The sequence below is a fragment of the Barbatula barbatula genome (genome assembly GCF_947034865.1).
Source record: "Barbatula barbatula genome assembly, chromosome: 1".
NCBI lineage: Eukaryota > Metazoa > Chordata > Actinopteri > Cypriniformes > Nemacheilidae > Barbatula > Barbatula barbatula.
This window is the reverse complement of record NC_136766.1, coordinates 14,100,119-14,121,452: the sequence shown is the minus strand read 5'-3', so window position 1 is coordinate 14,121,452 and position 21,334 is coordinate 14,100,119. Positions and strand designations below refer to the sequence as shown.

Sequence of the window (21,334 nt, the reverse complement as noted above, 5' to 3'; positions counted from 1 at the left end):
GCAAAAGCGCCATAGACAACTGCATAAAGATGGCTGCAGTTTGCTCAGGATGACTTATCTTGCATTGTAGGCATGATGTACTTGGAAAGGAGATATATGTGATGCCTTTCCCATCTAATATCAATCTTGTCTGAATTGATACTCACCAGACGCGTTCTTTAGATAACCGTTCGAGTCCACCGATGTGTACATGACATAAGGACCGGGCTGGTTAACACCAAAGGGCTGTAGAATAGACAGAAGTGGTTAAAAACACATGAAAACACTTCAAAAAGTACCCTTAGAAAGCAAACCAAATCTATAAAATTAAGTTCTATTTGATTCAATCTCATATCATATAAGTTCTTAGCGTGCTCTAGCTTGGAAATTGTACACAAAAAAAGGAAATGAAGTTACTCCAGCCTGAAGCTTGCTTTACTGAGAAATCTCTTTGCAGTTTTCTGTGTAATATGCATCAGATAGTCAGTAATGGTGCGTGGGACTGATGATGATTATGATCAGTTTAACATTTAGATTAAAGGTCCAATGTGTAATATTTTGGTAGATGTATTAAAAGAAATGCAATATAATATTCATAACTGTCTTCAGATGTGTATTAAGACCTTACATAATGAAGCAGTATGTTTTTATTATCTTAGACCAGGGGTTTTGCTCTGTGGGTCGCACAGTGATAAAAGGTGGGCACAAAGTCACTTGACTGCAGAAAATGTATGTTACGGTGAAAGAAACAAAACCAGATAAGACCATTAAGAGACGAGAGAAACACAAGACTTATTGAATGACTCAATGAATAAATCATCTGATTCATTTGTGTTGAACTGTCACGTGTTGGCATCAGTAACATACAGTGCACTATACAGCATTCAGCATTTATTGAGGACACAACTTTGAAAAAAGAGGAAAAAATTCCTAGTGTTGCATTTGGTCTACAACTTGAGCAAAGCATAGATGTTACAAGAAGTGCACAGTTTGAGGATTTCAATAACTAAGAACTAAAAGAAATAACTACAGGGGCTGACATCTGACTACGCGAATGCATACATTACGGCCAAGGGCTTACAGTGGGAAAAGTGTGTGGGTGTAATTCATTTATATGAAAAAGAAAATACAACTTTTTTTATATTATGTTGAGATTGATTGTACTTGTCTAGGTGGGTCCCAGATAGAAATGGTTCGGGAACCCCTGTCTTAGATTTCTATCTACATACACCGCGGGTCCCCTTGAATGGAATTCGCCATGTTGTTTCTACAGTAGCCCTAAACAGACAATCTGCTCTACAGAGATCATTTGTTATCTCCTTCTGCAAACATGACAACATCTCAGTTCTGTGTCGGCCTCCATAGTGCTTCGGTAAGGAGCGGTGGTTTGAGCCGTTAGTTGCAATTCGCAACCTCACCGCTAGATGTCCCAAAATCTCATACACTGGACCTTAAAGTGTCTGTTGTAAAATCCTCACACACAGACCACCATAGGTAACCTATTACTGTAATGCTCTAACATTGGCCCATTGTTACTACCGAATAGCAAAAAAGATCTCTCCTAACAATCTCGCAATAATAATGCGCACTGGCTTATCGCCCGGGAAAAAGGTGTAGACCTCCACCCCATGCCAGCCTCTCTATTATGGATACTTTTCTATATGCAGACAACAATCCAGGCAACTGCAAATACCAGGGAGAAGTGGGCATAAATTATTAAACAGATGTATCAGTGGGACATGATTAGGTGTAGGGAGGGGTGAAAAGAGTCACGAGTTGTAAATTATGTTCCACAGTAGAATAAGCCAGTGGACAATGTTGACAGGAAGCGAGACAATCCTGGAGCAGAATCTTACCGTCGCTCAGCGAGAAACTGACATAAATGAGCGAGATGATCTGGCAGATGCAGATACTGATGTAACATGGACGTGCAAACAAAATGAGCTGCATTTTGCACATTTTGACACACAGAAAATCTGAAGGTCCAGTTTACACAGCCCCAATAAATGTGATCAATTTGGATCAGTGTGTTACACCTGTTAAGTGTTTATCGAGACAGCCATTTAATTCGTATGATGCTAATCTTACAAAAACATATGTTTATTAGAGAAAAACAATGAAGCCCGAGCCCTAACCCCGCATCTAATCTTGTTGGTGCAAGAAAGACTGACACAAATAAAAAATTTCAAATTCATACAAATTTGCCATCTGACAAAATAAAAACATTTACAAGAGTTCATTAGCAAAACAGTTATCAGATTTTTTTATTGTTCGTTTTAATATCAACCGAACCGCAGTAGGGTTGTTTTGATTGAGTAATAATAACAAAAAAATACAGCTAACACAAATAAAACATGATAACATATGATTTTTGAGTTAAAACAGAGTTAACTCTTACACGTGTCTACACCGGACATGATGTCGACAGGGTAAAAGACAATAGAATGCATTTGAGCCCGTTATAATTTTACATTTTGTCCACAATGGAGGCAGCGGATACGACACGACAAACCCATTAAGAACTGCATGCTGTTGTTGGTGTTAATGTTGATGAAATGTGAATGTGAATGTGTTGGCTCAGCATTCAACATACTAAATCCATCAGTCAAATAACAAACCATCCTTAAACTATCCTAATACATTTCAAGTGAAATTTACCAGTTTATTATCAAGATCTTGCTCGCCAGAAGTAAAGAGCCCTGGAAACTTTAATCACACAGGAAGCCGACCCTTAACCAAAACATGACCGTTCAACAAAAATGTCTGCCATAACCTCGAAGACCAGTCAGTACGAGGCAAAAAATAACCTTCCATAACTCAGATTGGTTGAGGAATAGTCAAGAGCTAGCGAGGCCTTGGGCCATGTCAAGCATACAAGGGCAGGTGGATAATTTATAATCTCACTGATGAAAGGACCAGACAGTAAGAGACAAGGCTGAGCTCGAGCAAGCCGGAGAACACAGAGAAACAACGTAAACGTGGGAAGATAAAGCATCGAAGGAAACAAAGCGACGCCTATAACGGCAGAGAAGCAACAGACATAAGCTAAAAAAAGAGATAAATGGATATAGCACACAGAGCGGTTTGTGAATAACAAACACCTCTGTGAGTGACTCCAACTACGGACTGAACATTTCAAAGACACTGTAAACAAAGAAACCCAAAGAAAGTCAACGAGACTTCCGTCAAACTGTGAGACGAACGAATGCAATGAAATAAATTATTTGAGAGACATCTGCCTCGAAAACAGTAAGTGCTCCAGTGGGTCAAATCTCTAGAGGCGTCTTTTTAAGGCAAAGTGTGTAATATTTTTTTATGTTAAGATTCTTTCTGTAGGTTCGCTTATTGTGAACAGCATTGCTACTCTATGGTGCTCCAAAAAACAGTGCTGTTTGCTTGAAATGTCTGTCCAACCAATGCTTTGAGGTTGAAGTGGCACTGTAATACTGTACCTTTCAAACAATGGCAGACATAGAGTAAATACCTCTTATATGCACCTTTTGTGCAAATGAAATACTTTGCACCTGCTTCTTCGCAGTTTTAATTCCATAAACACAGAACAAATGCAAATGATTACAATCTATTCATAGACCATATTCCCTCATCCAGGATTCACTAATGCTCCTTTTGCGATGCTGGAATATTACTACAGTGTACAGCTGTAAAACACATATTTTAAGGGTCTGATCTGAGTGAGACAGGAAAGCAGCCTATCTTAAAAAGCTCTTATTTAATCACAGAGCCCTCTGCTCTTCCACTGCCCTCAGGGTAAACTGTCTTTACTCTGCATATCAGAGACTTAGAGAACATATGAGACATGATGTGTGTGTGTGTGTGTATGTCTGAAGTAGAAGATGAGCAGCTGGGCAGAAGCTGTATTATCTATCTCTTCATTATGAGGGATGGCAGTTAATGAACAGAGGTCTGTGTGTGTGGGTTCTGCATAAACAGTGTAATAATAATTGCTTTGGGACACAGTCAAGCTCAGGGTGTTGCCCCAAAAGAGCACACACACACCTCTGTAAGATATTTTGCTTTCTAACAATCTCAAATACAGAATCTAATATTCTGCCTGTGAGCAGATTCAGCAAATCTTCATGCATTCAGATTTACAGATCCCAGAAAATACAACACACAAAATAAACATGGAGTAAAACATAGTGGCAGGAGCATGAAGGATGGACTGACAGCAGAGAAAAGAAAAGGTCAGCAAACAATAAAAGCAATGAAAAATGTATCATATGTATGAATATGGAAAGGAACAAACGTGCACAGACACACAAAAACAAATAGAAAGGCTGTAAGGAAGAGATAGAGAGTGAAAGAACAAAAGACAGCGAAGATGAAAGAGATGAGCGATAAAAAGCTTCTACCCCCCACAGTTTTGTGACACATGTGTCCTCCAACAGCTAGTCAACAATGACACCGAACCAAAGACGAAGTGACAGAACTAACAGAAACGGCAGTTCCTGTAACTTAAATCGTACAGCATGGCGCTGCCAATCCAGAATCATGGCTTCAATTGGTAAACTTTACAAAACGTCAATGCACTGAACGTGGTTTTGAAAAAAGCACCCACTACATTTATAAAAGTAATGGTTTTGCGTGAACTGCAAATTTAACCACAATGAATTAAAGGTCCAGTGTAGGAAATTTGGCAGCATCTACAAACTTCTACCAACTGCTCACTCCACCACTCCCTTCCGCAGCACTACGGTGGCTTACACACAGGGCTGTAGTCAAGTCCACCTTTGTTGAGTCAAAGTCAAGTCCAAGTACCAATAGTTTCGATTCCAAGTCAAGACCGAGTCCAAATGAGACGGACCTCAAATCAAGTCTACATACTTTATTTGTAATGATCAAAAAGCGGATTACATTATATTTACTTTAGGTATAGCAATTTCACCAAAAGCAGAAGTGTAACTTCAGATTTTTAGTCTTTTTATTGTAGTGTAACAATCACATTCTGGGCTGCCAATGGAAAAGTTCCCATTCTCAGCTTGTTGACTTTTCAATGTTAACTGCATTGTATCAACATCACTTTTGCTAGCGCGATTAATGTTGAAACAATGTAGAAGTTTCAATAAACATCATTGTTGTGATCAGTATTTGCTTTAGTTGGGTTCTTGATGCTTGTGTTTTAACTTTAACAGTGCGCTAAAAAACAATTGTTGAGGCACAGTATGACAGTAACAGTATAATTTGGCTCAGTATCTTAGCGTTGTGAACCAGAACACTCAAATCAGCCATTTAGTATAATTTCATTTAGTATTTTTTTTCATCTTTTTTCAAAGCTTGACACCATCACAAAACACTCCAAGAGGAAAAAGAATGAACTCACTGAAAGTCAAGAGTCCAACTAAAGCAAACATATATGCTTCATCAATGGTTTTTTTTGGAAGGAGAAAAAATCATCGGACTCGTTCGAGACTAACTAGAACATTTGGCGAATCCAAGACAAGTCCGAGTGCAGATACCAACGAGTCCAAGACAAGTCCGAGACTACAGAAAAACATCTCGAGTCCAGACTCAAGTACTAGAGCAACGCTGACCCAGGTATAAGGCATCATCATGTTTTCGTTTCTTTGCCAAACAACATATTTATGAAACCCATCGTGAATTCCATGTAAGACGACCCGCAGGGTGTGTAGATAGAAATAGCTCATTCTACGGTAGTTAAAAACATAACGCATCATTATCCTTATACATATGCTGGTCTTTATACACCTCTGAAGACATAGTTATGTATATTATATTGCATTTCTGTCAATAGATCCTCCAAAAAATACACTCGTAACGAGTGTAATTGTGTAAAATCTTGTGTATAATGGCACAGATTGTGTGTGGGCCTGGGGATGCCAAACACATGCCATACCCGCTTGAGTTGAGTGCAGAACTCACCTTGACTTTGTCTGGACAGTCATTGGAGCACAGGCCACTGAGCACTACAGAGAGAAAGAGATAAAAACACAGAGAGAGAGAATTATAACTTTGTCCCACACATCTGGTCCTCAGATAAGGTGATTGCAGCGTGTCACAGACTCTGGTGCCAAGTGCGCTGTTCTGAATCAAATCAGTGCTCCCCTTTCCTTTATCCCGCTTCACTCAGCTATACACTGGCAGTATTACATACTTGAAGTCCTATCTTCCATCACCCATCTCATATCACACAACACCGTAATGCTCGTACTGCACACCCCTTCAGCCAGGAAAAAATGAAACGTTTAAAATGAACATTAAATCCCGCTAATGGCATGAAAAGCTCTTTATTCGTGCCTGAAATTGACTGTGCGTTAGAGAGTTGAGCATATGAAAGAGAAAGTAAAAAATCATTAATTGCTCATTAGAGACACACAAAGAACCATCTGTGTACATTTGCATCTGTCTTTATCTAATGCTGCATTCGATTTTTCAACCAGCAGTGACAGACAGCCCTATTTAAAGAAAGATAGAAAGTTCAGAATGTTCCTTTGATTCTCAGCAACAGCACGAAACTAACTCAAGTAAATGTGAATTCCTCAAAAGCGTGCACACACACGCATACACACACACATATATTTATGGGGACATAAAATTACATGATGCAAGCTGAAAATATATAAAAGTAAAAGTGATGGAAAGACAAATGATGAAAGTGTTTCAATTATTCAGAAAGCTCGTCCTTTAGAAATCTTCCGATTTGGTTTGACAGACAAATGTTCTGCTCACATTTTTACAATTGCAAAAAGGAATACGTGGCTGTGGTTTTCAAAGCGAATGTTCTAAGGCTGAGAGAGAGGTTTGACATGAGGTCTGACTTAATTTTTCATCCATGTCGAGTGTAACAGTTTTGTGTTAAGGGACAAAAACAGAAAGATAAAGAGACGCCTTCATTGTCCTCCATTGAGTTAACTAGAGGGCAACAAACACACCTCCCCACCCGGTGCTGATCCCAAAATACCTCTGTCAGTTTTTTATTTGGACCATTTTATTATATTCTAGAGCCTACCAAAAAAATAAAAAAATAAATATGAAGAGACCATTCGAACTTTTCATTTGATCAATTGTGTCCATTCCAGTACAGTGTTTGTTGAATTTCAACTGAATCAAACCTCAGGAGTGATGTGAAAGACTGACAGAAAACATGGAGACACATGGAGGTTATCAAAACAAATATTTTGGAACTTTTCCCAAATACAGATAAAAATATTACTGTTGTATTGCCTAACAGTGCATGAACTTGTTTTCTTTGCAGTAGGCTATTTGAGCTCTGCAAAAATACATATTTTCTGTTATTTTGATCTCCTGCTCTGGTTTTCATTTTTTTTAATTAAATGCAAATAGAAACAATATTTTTATTTGAAACTTAGGAGAAATACTGTTAGTAGTTCAGAGAATGAAACGAAAATAATAATACCCAAACACATACCTATAAATAGTAAAGCATTTGGAAGCATGCGCACATTGCAGAAACGTCTCTATTAATGACAAGTTTCCAGTAGGGCTTGCACACAGAGCTGGACTATGATATGTACGGTCATGACACACCCCTGCTGTGTCCTTGTCTATGCGTGTGTGACATCCGTGTCCCCCCATTTTCCCCCGTTGACTTCTATATATGCAGCATAAAAGTATTTAAAGCCAGAAGGTTCAACGCGGAGTACGTCTAAACATTTATGATGCGCTTAATCCGCATGAAATGTCATTTTGTGAACTCATTGCATTAATAATGCTCTTGTTTATTGCCAGGGCTTAGTCTAAGCCTTCATATAAAGATAAAGCTCGGTGCTCGTCTGTCTTTCTCCACCTTTTCAAGATTCTGGAAACCTCTCCAAGAAGAATAAAAAATGACATGGCCAAGGCGCTGTCATCAGACATCTCCGACAAACTGAGGGGAATTACAGTGCGTACACGCACTGAAGATGTGGACAGTTGAAAAAGCAATTCAGTAAAAACTTTGGATGGTTCATACATCATGATAACGTCTTGGTGAAATTATTAGGTAATATGATCATGCCATTCCAAGATGGATGTCTGGCATGATTCTTTCTGAAAATATGTAATGTTTTTTTACTTGTGTCAACCAAAGCAACAGATCAAAATTGTGTTAAAGCCTGTTTGCAGTTATGCGATGAGAGTGTGCTTGTTGCTCTCAGGACAGCAGAAGATTCTGTGAATCTGCTGTGAGTTTGTGGCGACACTTAAACAGCTTTGGTGTGATGGCTGTGAAATTGGTCATGTGCCTTGCTGATCTGTTCCACACCACTAAACTAGATGCTATACTGACGCTCTAAGTGAATGTGTCTCATATCATTCATAACAGCCGCTCGACACAGAGATACACATCACAGAACTATGAGGAGTACGTGCGTAGAGCTTCATAAAGCTGGAATAATTCTCGCCACTACATTAAAGTGGTATCAGGTGGTTTTTAGATCAAAGTCTTGCGATGGAAATTACATCCATTAGCTAGTTGGTTTACCTTAGCAGCACGGAGCTGTGGTGATTCTCTCTGGACAGCTTTATGATTGGCTTTCAATCTCTACTGAGTTCAGACAGTGATTAACATAACCAGCATCACTCTCATCACCTAATCGTTTAGCCCACAAACGGAAAATCAAACACTTAAAGGAATAGTTTACCCACAAATTAATATACATACCGTCATGCCATCCTAGGTTAATATGAATTTCTTAAGTCGGAGTAATCCTCATCTCGGTAATGACATTGGAAAATGCCTCATTTTTGCAGCTCCAAAAAGCGCACATAGTACATGCATAATAAAACATTTTATGGGTTTAAAGATGAGAAATAAACATGTGTAATGGTGGCATGCCAACTAGCTATACCAGCGTTTCTCAAACTGTGGGGCGCGCCCCACTGGTGGGGAATAGAGACGTGACAGGTGGGGCGCGCCAAACGGGAGAAAATTTTCCTTTTTATGCCTTATATGGAAACGTGAGATCAAATCTTCCGGAATTTTGTATTCATGGTTACAAATGAAATTGTAGTGAGGTAAGCGGGGAGAGAGCCGGGATTCGAGGTCTGGTATCACGGAGGAGATTGTGAAGCATAAGTGGACGAGCGACCGGACCGTCAGTGAGAGAGGACCGGGCACGGAAGTTGTGTTTGTGTTTACGTCCTTGTTTATTTGATCTGATTAAAGATGTTAAATGTTTGCCGGTTCCCACCTCCTTCCTTCCTTCCCTCACTTCATGGAACTTTGTTACACTGGTGCTGAAACCCAATAGTACGGTGCGTGTACAGCTGACGCTCGTTATCATTCACGCACCGGCCTCGAATCCCAGGTTTCAGCCATTTAAATACACATAAGCACTAGTAGAACAATACATTTGGAGTTTGTAAGATACACACTCATGTCTGTGGAAGCAGAAATAACAATCTATTCAAATATAATTTGACGACGTGTGTTATTCACATCAGACAAACATAATGGAAGTAACTGTAAAGTTTACAAGAGTTAAAGTTCTCGGAGTTCACCGGCCACTTTCTTGCATGTATTTCGGGAGAAACTGATAACAGACAAAACTCTCTGAACTGCGTCGCAAAGAAACATGGTGGCACCCGTCTCACGTAGATCAAGATTATTTATAAATGACCAAACACACTCACTTACACATTTTTGAGAATCGGAATATCAGATAGTTGATGACGTGGTAAGCAAGTTTGTGAATATTTTGAAATAAAAAAGGAAATTAAGGCGATCTGTCATAAGGTGTGGCTGCGGTGTGTCACGTGACAAATATGACGCGTCGCCATGGAAACATTAAAGGGATAATCATTACTAGTCTACATGGAGTCTATATTAAAAGAACATTAGATATGAGACCCCGAGAAAAATATAACCTGGAACCGAAGTACCAAAATAACGTGACATCGGCATATTAATTGTAACGGAACAAACTTTCGCAGCCATATTTAAATGTTTTTTTTACAGATTTCAAAATGGCACTTTTATATCTTTTCTATTTTTGAAATTAGTAGTGCACAGCTGCACTTTAATTTTCTTTAACTTTCTGTTATTTGATGTATATAGTTTGTATTTTAGATACAACTTGTTACTCTGATACTACTTTTTAGTTCAATAAATTGGAACATGCATTTCGTTTGCATTGTGTTGGGGCAATGGGGGCAGGTGGGGCTTGAAAATTCCCCCTTGTCTAAAGTGGGGAATGACCAAAAAAGTTTGAGAACCACGGAGCTATACTAATGTCAAGGATGAATCTCATTGGTTCTCGCATGTCTCAGAACCTATTTGAATGGTGTGCTGCTATTTCTGTGTGTAGTTTTATCATCTGTGCGTGTTCAAAGTCTATCTATCTTGGCTAAATACAGTCAAATTATTAAAGTTTTTCAAAATGTTTTGCTTTGCTTCAGAAGACATTTACTTACCCCCCCGGAGATGTGCTTTTTGAAGCTTAAAAAATTAGGCACTCTTCAATGCTATTACCAAGCTTGGGAGAGCCAGCACATTTTTCAAATATTTCCGTCTGCGGAAATAAAGTCCTTTGAACCAATGACTGATGTCAAAAAATGTGTTTTTTATTATGTTATCATGTTGTTTGGTGTTTTATGGTGTTATTTATCTGTCTTTGTTTGATTTTTACTTAATAAAAACAACCAAACTGCAGTTTGATATTTATTTAATATGAAATGGAATGCACAATAATACATTTTTTTTTGTATCTGTTTTTGTAAATTAATTCTTCAAATATAGATATACTGTACATGCTCTGGACACGTTGAGCCTTGATACTTATGAGAGTAATGCAGGTTTCAGTTCAGACTGCAACAATACCACAATAAATTAAAAAAGTTTAAAAGTCAAAAGCATCTTTCTTTGTACTTATTTTAGTTTAATTAAATTAAAGTTTTTCTTCTTTTAATGTTTTATTGTTTGTACAACACTATGGTCAACATTGTTTTCTTACTGAGTGTTTTAGAAAGAAACTGTACTTGATGATTTTCTGATACTAATTACATTCTCTCTTTCTCTCTCAACTATATATGTCTAATAAAGCAAACAAGAAACAAAACAAGTCCGTGGCAGTACTGAACCCACCCAAAGTCATTCATAACATTTAATCAGCAAGAGCGAGTGAAAAAGCATGAGTAAATAGCCTCCCTCTATGAGTGCCCATGTATCGTATTAAAGGGGATGTTCAATGGTCTTTCATGCATTCTGACTTCTTTACAATGTTAAACATGCTTGTCTTCTCATGCTTGACATGGTCAACTTGTCAAAAAAACAAGTTGGACATATGACGTAGTATTTCTGTGCTTGATACACTCCCCCAGCCTTTGTTTAGGTTTCTTAGTCCGTCTCGTTACTCTTGCGATAGTGAGAGAAGTTGAGATGTGTTTGTACACAGCATTTTAGTGATGGATGTTAAATAAACATCCTGAATATAAAGCTGGATTTGGAGATCGTTGGAAACTGATAGATGGTGGGACCCAGTGCTAAAAGATGCCGGACATGAACCGCATACGGTATGTGGTCTGTGTTTTTTTGGCAATGGGTGTGCACATGCTTTAGTTCCGTCCTCCCCCCGCACGTGTAGTATGTTTTCAGAAATAACCGTACAGCTGTATCTGTCTTTTATAAATGTGATCAAACTAAAGACTATTTTGTAAGTACTCAAGATTAACATGAGATATGCAGAAACTGTCTTGAGTTATGGCCACTTTAATGTGTGTGTGTTTGTGGAGGGTTCGATTTTAAGAATGACAAATTGCAGAACGGAAGGAACGCGTAGCAAACGGAACAAAGCGCGCAGATGTTCCTCATTGGAGCTCATCTGAATTCTAATAAATGAACGGGAATGCAATCAGCTGCCATAGTTCTTCCCCTCAGCCTATAGCCAACACACACTGATTCACCCGTACACACCATAAACACACACTCCAACCCAAATCTGTGTGTGTTCAGGCCATGCAATCACAGGAAATTACACCACCTGCCCCACACCCCCTTCACTCTCTCGCTATCTTTGTTTATTCTAACTTCTTTCTGCATCTTGTATTTAGTTGTAGCCCAGAGGCAAGGCATGGGGGGCGTACACTTGCTTGTGCGAAAGCATTCATGAGATTGATTAAAATGGGGCAAGTGGGCGTGGAATACATATGGCACGAGATAAAGGCCACGCAGATACCGAGATACAAATGTAGAGCGAGTGAAAACATTACAGCTTCACGTATTACGTGTCTGCGATAACGCTCTAATTCGTGTCATGTTAGGCTTTAGATTAATGAAAGCCTTATTTTTTACATATGGCCTTGAGGACTTGGCAGCATGGAATGGAGCTAAACTGTTTATTTACTCCTCTGAGGATGATATGAGAAATAACTGAGGACATTCCCAGCCATATATAAACCATGCAGTCGTAAGATAATTGCATTAGGATATGGCGTACATAACTACAATTCCTCTTGAGGCAGGTTGACATCGTGCACTGGTGTACAGTACATCACCTACCATGCCTCAGTGGACAGTGGAGAGCGAGGTGGGTCTTGACTTCATAGGGGACAGTTCTGGGCTCTCACTGGTAAATACAGAGTAGTTTTATATTTTGGGCTGTCACTGGAACATATTTCAGTTTGATGGGTCTTTTGAGGCCATTAGAAAGTCTGAAGAACACAACGTATGAGAGCAATTTCAGACTGAAAAGATCTCGGATGTTATGGTTTCTGCTTTTATTCCAATGGTGTCCAAACTTTAACCTGGTGCATCTAAATACTTATCTTTACTGCATGCACACCAATGCTTAAACGGAGAGTGTATGTATGATAATTGTATTGTATGAATTTCTTCTGTGTAGATATTTTGAAGAACGGTGGTCATCAAACAACGCTGGCCCCCATTGACTGCCATTGTATGGACACACAACCTCAAAGTGACATAATTCTCAAAATTGTTCATTGATTCTTTTGTGTTCCACCGAACAAAGAATCAAATACATGTTTTGACATGAGGGTGAATAAATGGAAACAGAATTTTAATTTAAATCTCTTTAATGCATTTAGGCATGAGGTGAATGCGAAGACAACCCACAATGCCTCTCTCCTCAGAGCAAGACATTCAATCTCACAACACTCTCATTAAACACTAGATCTGCAAGAAAACGAAAAAGAGAGCACACTAATAAGCAAGTGAATGAGAGATTTAGTGACTCTGGGTCATTTTCATGCTTTTTAATCTGACACTGATAGAATGATCCTCACATACTGTTACATTGAGGAAGCTAATCTGTGTGCTCGAGCAAGAGGAGGTGAAGCGAGAAAGGGAGCGAAAGAGAAGATCTGTCTCTCCCCTTTAATTAAAACGCAGCGGGGCAGGATTAAATGGCATCGTGGCTACTTTCTACTGAATTTGGCTCTGGAAATGTCAACTCTCCAAAATGTCACAACCCGGCAGCTCTGTAACCACTATGGTATACTCTCTGGGCCAACGCAGGTAAACAGCACAAGAAAGAACTCGGGATGGGAGCCCAAATAAGTATGGCACTCGGTTACTGACCTGTACGGTAAGAAACATACTGTTGTCTGATTCACTTTAAAGCAAATGCAGTATGCAATGGAATATCTCTGTTTATAAAGGCAGAGCTCAACATTAAGGACAGATAGATTAGCCCAGGGCCAGTGTGAGTGTTCCAGGCCACATGACAGAACGAATACTCGTCCTGTCGGGCAAGTGCTGTTGTCACACAAAGGTAAAGTTATCTGTCTGGCAAACAAATATGGAATATAGTCCTAATTGCCTTCTAAAAGCAGGCAGGCTTGAAATGGCTTCAAAATCACTGTATTCTATTAATTCACGACAAGTAATTTAAGTTTAAATAAATGTATAGCTGTCATGGACATGACCAGCTAGATATTTTTTGGAAATTAAAAAAAATATATTACTAAACCTTATATTTAATAAAATACTTAAATCATTTTTTTAAATAAAAAAGTATTTCTGACACATAAAAATATGTTTCCAAAAAAGTATATTTTCAACTGAGGCGAGCTACTGTCCAAATTAAGCCTGCCAAAAAACTTACGGTTGAGCGTTGAAAGGGTTTAAAAAAGTCCATACAACAGACCTGATAGTGAAGGTGTGTCTCATTCATACATAGTTCTCGTACTCACCGATCACCTTCACGAAATATGCATCCACCTCGAAGTTGTTCTTCAAAGCATGGATGATGAGCTCTTCCTTCCCTTCCACCTTGCTGAGCACGATCATATCTAATATACCCTGCAAATGAGAAATCAGACCTCAATCACTTGCAATGCATAAAGCCCTTTGAATCTGCCCTGTTTGACGAACACTTTCATATCCCTAATGGACTCCACCAAGCTATTACGATTTCTTATCAGCCTCTCTCTGCGGTCTATCGGTTTCGGTCTTGAGAACGTTGCTCTGCTGAGGATCCTATACAGATAGCATCCTAATACCGTGCTAATGATGACTAGCTCTTATGCTAACAGAATGAGACGTGCGCGTGCTGTTTGTTTAATGAGCCTTTAGCGTCATTAGTTATGTAAGCATGAGGGAATTTGAGGTAATTGGCTATATTGTGATTACGACGGGGAGAAGGTTGTGATACAGATGGGGAAACGGGGTGAGGGAGGCGAGGGAGGCGAGGGTGAATCATAGAGGGAAGAGGAGGGAGAAATGATGGCAAATTAAGACGCGCATAGATGTGCATGTGTAAGATGGAGGACGAGATGCTCGAGGGCTGTCTATGGCATGGCGATGTTTGACGTCCTGGCATGACCACAAAGCCCGGAGAAACCTACATAGACCATCTTAAACAAGCTTGTGGTGTTTCCTGCACTGCTATTTAGGAAGAATGCTTACTTGTCCGCACCAAAAACATATACATTGAAAGAGAAAGGGTGAGAGAAAAAGACAAAGAAAACGATAGAAAAGTCAGAACTTCAATAGACTGTTTTTAATGGTCTCATTTTTCAGCAAAGGCAGCTTAAATGCCACTAGCTATCAGCCAACATAATGTTTTGCTGGTCAACACACACACACACACACACACGCGCACACACACACACACACACGCACACACACAGCCACTGATTCAATATATACAGGTAGAGTGTATTATTTTTTCTTTGTATGACTCTATAAAATGACCATACTTAAAATACTGTACTCTTCTGAGCTATATTATACCTGTTTTTTTGCTTCTGGGCAAGACTGAGAAAGAAATAAAGGCTGAGATGTTTATGTGTCTTGTGTACCACAGTGTGTAGAATTTATTCAGACAAAGTGAATCAGCGAATGTCAAAGGACACTAAGAAATCAATAATCTGTAACAAACCTTGAGCACATACCGAGATAAACACTTCACTTTAAAGAAAGGAGAAATAAAGTTGACCTCAGGGATGCTCTATTTTAACTACTGGAATGATAGAAAATTTGATTTGCCCAGAACCAGAATATTCACAGTTGGGTTCACAAGTAAAACACATTTAAAGGTCCAGTGAACAAAATTTAGCGGCATCAAGTGGTAAGGTTGCAAATGGCAACCAACGACTAACTCCACCCCTCCCTTTCTAAGCACTACGGAGGCTGACACAGAACGAAGATGTCATCACATTTTCACTTCTGTGCCTGAAGGAAATAATGTATTTACGAAACATGCTCTTGTAGAGCATTTTGTCCGTTTAAAGCTACTGTAGAAACAACATGGCGAGTTTCATACAAGGGGACCAGCAGTGTATGTAGATAGAAACAGCTCATTCTAACACTTCATTGTGTAAGGTCTTTATACACCTCTGAAGACATAGTTATGTATATTATATTGCATTTCTGTCAATAGATCCAGCAAAAAATTACACGTTGGACATTTATAAAATGTAAAGTGTAAAATAATGGTCAAATAAACATGAGAGGCACAAAGAAAAACAGATAGACATAGATAGAGACAAACAGATCACTGCTGGCAAATGTTGCCTGTGTAGTTCTCCACACTCTCAATGTCAAAAGAGGACAGGGCCCGTGTGGAACCACTTGGGCAATATTACAGTCAGAGTAAATCAGATAATGGCTAAAGCTCAGTAATGCGGGTCACACAGACATCAGTGAGATGAGAAAAGAGTGATCGGCGAGAAAGAAAGCGAGTGAGATTGAAGTAGCCGTGTTGCCGCACACTGTCGACTTTAATAAAAATGCCAAAGGCAAGGGGAAAGGACCGACACTTACGTCCTCATAGATGTCAAAAAACGTGGCCACAACAGCCCTGGGGATGGCGCTGAGATCCGACTGCTCCCAGTGCACGAGAAACATCCGTCCCACATCGTGACAGTCCGCGTTATTACACGCCACATTCTCCAGCAGGAACGCCTGCTGCTGTTGTGTGCTGCGGAGAGAGAAAATCACACAGAGATGCGTGTTACCGTAAACGGATTTCCTAAAAGTGTGTGTAGACACTGTCACGTTGAATTTAACCCTTGCCAATGACGTTTGCAAGCATGCAGCAGACCAGTGAACTCTGGCCGATTAAAGAGCATGTTTGAGCACTGAACGTTTCTTCATTTACAACATTATCCACACACACACAGACTACAGCACAGTAGAGCGGGGTTGCTGAAGCAGTAAGACTGGAAAAGTGACAAAAAATGAAAACTCTAGCAGTGAACTTTTCAATCCCCCAATACAAAAAGGCAATTAAGCAGAACCTATTCCTGCTCATAATTCAGCGTTCAGTCTGAGGGAGGAGGAGGAGGAAATTGTGGATCTGAGAGCCAACAGTGAATTATGGAATGAGATGCTTTCCTGCATTGCTCAACAACCCATCTGCCAACCCTCTACTTTATTCAGGACCCTTTACACCTTTTCCTTTCCTTTTGCAATTTCTCCTCCTTTCTACGATATTTTCCATGTGGCACTACGTATGCTAATTTAGACTTGAGTGTACAGGAGGCTAAAAATAGAAGAGTTTTCTTCTTCTTGGTTTAAGCAGAAAGAATTGCAGATGGAATGAGCACAAAGCATTAAGGTCAAGCTAGAAAAACATTGCCAGCAGACCACAAAAGAAACACTTTATTCAAGATATGTACTATAAACACTGTCAATGTTAAAACAGTGAAAGCATCTGTGACATGCTGTCGATTATCATAATAGTTAATAAATAGAAAATAAATATGAACCTGCCAGTGAAAACCCAGCTGAAGTCATTTTTGTGATTTACAAACACACACACACCAACACACAATAACTGAATTTAAACTTTGATTATGTTAATCTCATAATTATATTATGACACTTTAGTTTGGATTTCACAGACAGATGTGCTAACAGTACAATAATGGAAAATGTGGGGAAATGCGTCCTGAAGAATTTAACAGCAGAAATGCAAACTTTGAATTATTGTTCAAGTTCTCGTATTATTTCTGCACACACAATGCATGCTTCATTTTTGTTCAATTTGTATGTAACTCTGCATTTTTCTCATTTCTTTGCAGATCACAGCTGGGGAAGGTAGGTGTGAAATACACTCCTGTCAATTTATTTTCACCATAACTACACATGAGCCAAAAATACTGTAATTTTTGTTTCAAATTCCTATTTTAACTGTGGCCATAAAACAGCATTTTGCACTTCATTCTGCAAGACGATGACACTTCCAGTTCAGATTGTGTTGGTTAATCTGGATCTTGGTGCACTAATCTGAGCAATTCGCAGCCAAATCTTCTTTGCACCTTTGCTGGCTGCCTTTCAGCGCAGGCAGATTTGGAGGCTTTGCCAAAGTCTGCCAGCCACAGAGGCAGACCTGCCGTCCCTCTACAGGATAAACAGACACCACAACAGCTGCTTTGCAGCATCTTCATAGTTTAAACAGCTGCCGCACACAGAAGGAAAGTTTCTATACTTGTATTTTGATGTACAACTGTTATAAGTGTCAATTTAAAGACTAGTGGCAGAAATGCATCGTTGCATTTGGACAGGAACCATCCTCAAAGCAGACAGCCAGTGGAAGAGTAGGTGCCAGCAGGTGTGTGTACTGTGTAGATGTCTAACCAGACACGACTACAAATGTTTGTGTGAAAATGCACTGTTTATGTGTGTCCCGGTCCATTTGCTTCCTCAGTGGAGCACGGTCATGACCAGTGGCTTTCTGTGCCATGACTAAGCACACACACACACTCCTCAGCTCATTGGGAGCTCTGGACCCAACACCATGGCACACCTAGCAGGGAAGAGAGGCCAGAGGCAAGCCCACAGGCCGACCCCTGTCAAACACAAAAAAAATTCTCTTTCTCCCGTAAATGAAGAATTTAGCTATGGCATTTCCTGACTGCCGTGCAGGCCGGGTATCAAAACAAGAATTTTTGAAGACGTCAGTTATCCACAGCACAAACAAGGGGATGTTGAAAAGGACGGCAGGTGGCAGGTCTGTAGATTTTCGAGGGGTAAGAAGACAGAATCTCGCTCCCTCAGGCATCTCTTCAATAGTGGTCCTCCTACACTTCCTGAAGCTTCTCTCTCTCTCTACCTCTCTCTCTCACTGTTGCAATATGTGTTGGTGTATTTCCCTTTCAATTTGCTCTCAAGGGCAAAAACAAAGCAGTCTGAAGGTGCACAGTGTTTCAATCATTTTCAACAGATGCTTTTTCCATATGGAAACAGTATGCTGGTGACAAAGGGGTAAAAAAGGGGCATGGGGACGTATCGAAATAATGCATCTGGGATCTAGAATCCAAACTGAACAAATTACATGCTAATGCTTCAGTGTACAATGCCTGGGTAATAAGCTCCGACACCAACTCATGCTTTCTACAAACTCTCCATGGAGAGCTCGTTTTATGTAGATTACATGAAATGACAAAAACATAATTACCAGAACACGAGAAGAGGATCTGTTTAGATCAACGTACTGTAAATAATATGTAAAGTAAAGGTAATAATGTGAAGGTAAAAATCTAATATTAGATATAAAAGTACAGCAAATTGTGGATGTGAAATATTGTAGAAAATTAAGATTACTGTGGCAAAGACAGCACAAATAGACAATTTAATTCCCTCTTTAAATTCACGAGTATACAACAAGTATCTTATCATTATCAAAAAGGAGGCAACAAGAGAAGCAGGTGTTGAAAAACACGGGAATGCACAATCTGTAATATGGGGATGGCTTAGATTTTAGAGAAGATAGCACAACCAATCTCTTTTATCACTTTACATGTTGTGTTCAAATAATACACATTTTTAAGTGTTCTATAGGTCTGCACCTTTTATTTGTTACTGCATTAAACATTTAGAATGTTACAGTATCTCAAAATCTTTTTTTAATTTAAATTGAATATTTTTAAATATTCAAAAGCAAAAATTTCAACATATCAAGCATCGTCAACATTAGAAAAGATGTCATATTTTAGGTACAGTATATCACCAAACCGCAGTAGATAACCTGAAAGAATTTCACAGAGTGTGTCTTCTCCAATCGGCTGATTTTTAGGGACCTTTCAATTTAATCCTTACTATCTTAACTTGAGGAAATAAATCTTTGCTTAACGTTTGACAGGCCTTTAAACTATAATCTTGGCTGTATTTCCAAATGCCATTTTATCTTAAAAGTAAATGGGAATACAGTCTGCCGTGGCGGATTTGATGCTCCTTCATGAGTGAGAAATATTGACACGTATCGACAATTATCTTCCATCTTTGCAAAATGAAGACGTTTTTGCAAATCGTAATGGAACTACCACTAATCCTGACTGACAATGAGACCAGTATTTCAAAATACATGCTCACGAGGTGGACGGCCATTGCCTAGCAACAGAGCACCATGCAGCTGCAGTTGCTTTAGACTTGAACTTAAGGCCGAGCTCAGCCAGGCCAAATAATTAAATGTGTGAATGATTTAACGTATAGATATAGAGTAAATAATGAGACCAGTCTCGAAGTAACAAACAAATACGGGACTCGCAGGACTTCCGCAATAGAAAACACCCACATTTACATCAAACTGTGGTGTATAATAGCAAATGCAATCCAAATACATCCCATTATCTGTGCATGTTGTATGGAGGTCTCAATTACCCAAGCACTTCAATTAAGAGAATATCCTGACATTATAAAGGAGCGTTTAATTGATGGCGTTCAATTAAACACGCATTCATTCTGCTTAATGGATATCTATGAACTCACTTCACTCTTTTCACACAGATGCCATGGCTAAAGGTGACCCATAGTTGGTCATTTCATGTCTTTGTACTTCTCTCTCTCTCTCTCTCTCTCTCTGCGGTGTAGGTATAACCCACAGCAGGCGGTTCTGAAAGGTAATGCTGTTGGTTGAGCTGTGAAGTGGCTTCCTGCAGCTAAGAACATGTCTTTTTCAGCGAATAATAATGGCTGCTGGTGGTGTCTGTTCTTCTGTTCATTTATTCCTTCTGTTCGATTCTCACCATATAAGAGAAGGTGGAGCTCTACTGACTCCAATGCAGAAGTATGTTTTCACCTAAAACAGTGGTTCTTAACCGCTGCTAAAACTACTTTTTAAATATCTCCAACATTGTGTTTAAATAAAAGAGTATCACAGTTGCGGCTTGTGATGTTGCAACTGGTGTAGACAAGATGTAAGGCTATTTAAAAATCGGGTATATTTGCTCATGCAATCTGACTTCTTTCTTCTGACATTCATGCCAACCGACGAGCGAAGCCCATCAAGATTATCTGCGTTGCGTCAAGATGGCCGGATTACTCGCGATAGTGAAGTTTAGGTGTGTCTGTTTGTTCACGGCATTTCAGTGATGGATGTTATATAGACGGTGGATATAACGTTGGATTTGAAGATTGTTTAAAACTGATAGATGGTTCGGTCCCAGTGCTAAAAGATGCCGGACATGAACTGCACATGTTAAGTCAAAATAAGGCATACGTCTTTTTTGTTGGAAATCAGCATGTACGTGCATAATGTATAAAACACGAAGGGATTCATGTGATAATGTGTTACTTGCTCGTGCTGTAGTTCCATCCCACTTTCCCCATTAGTCCCACCTCTAGCAGCTCCTGTTTTTCTGGAAATAATCGTACAGCTGTATCTCTCTTTTATAAATTTGATCAAGCTTAAAAACTCTTAGAAGATTCGACGTATGCAATAGTACTATATATAGGCACTCAAGATTAATATGATATTGACAGAAAGGGCCTGTGATACACAATCTTTAAAATAAACCAAAAAAGCCTCATTTGAATTTATTTAATTGTTAAATGTTAAGGGTTAAAACAATTAAACAAACAATTAGATTAAAAAACTATGAATTTAGCTGAGGTGTGCAGTTTGCTTTCCTGTAACCTACTGTAGGTCTACATTTTAAATGCTTGCAACCTACTGTAAAAGTACTACTGTCT

At 39.2% G+C, this 21,334-nt stretch overlaps 1 protein-coding gene across 2 annotated transcripts in view; it reads right to left on the bottom strand.

Moving 5' to 3' along the window:
- itfg1 (integrin alpha FG-GAP repeat containing 1) overlaps nt 1-21,334 on the bottom strand; it is a 110,623-nt gene that overhangs the window by 18,841 nt on the left and 70,448 nt on the right. For both annotated transcript variants that reach the window (XM_079456883.1, XM_079456882.1), the window contains 4 exons: nt 16,184-16,340; nt 14,110-14,218; nt 5,881-5,924; nt 147-225 (listed from right to left, as the gene is read on the bottom strand). In XM_079456883.1, the coding sequence (XP_079313009.1) occupies nt 147-225; nt 5,881-5,924; nt 14,110-14,218; nt 16,184-16,340 (389 nt within the window). The remainder of the gene's footprint in view (nt 1-146; nt 226-5,880; nt 5,925-14,109; nt 14,219-16,183; nt 16,341-21,334) is intronic.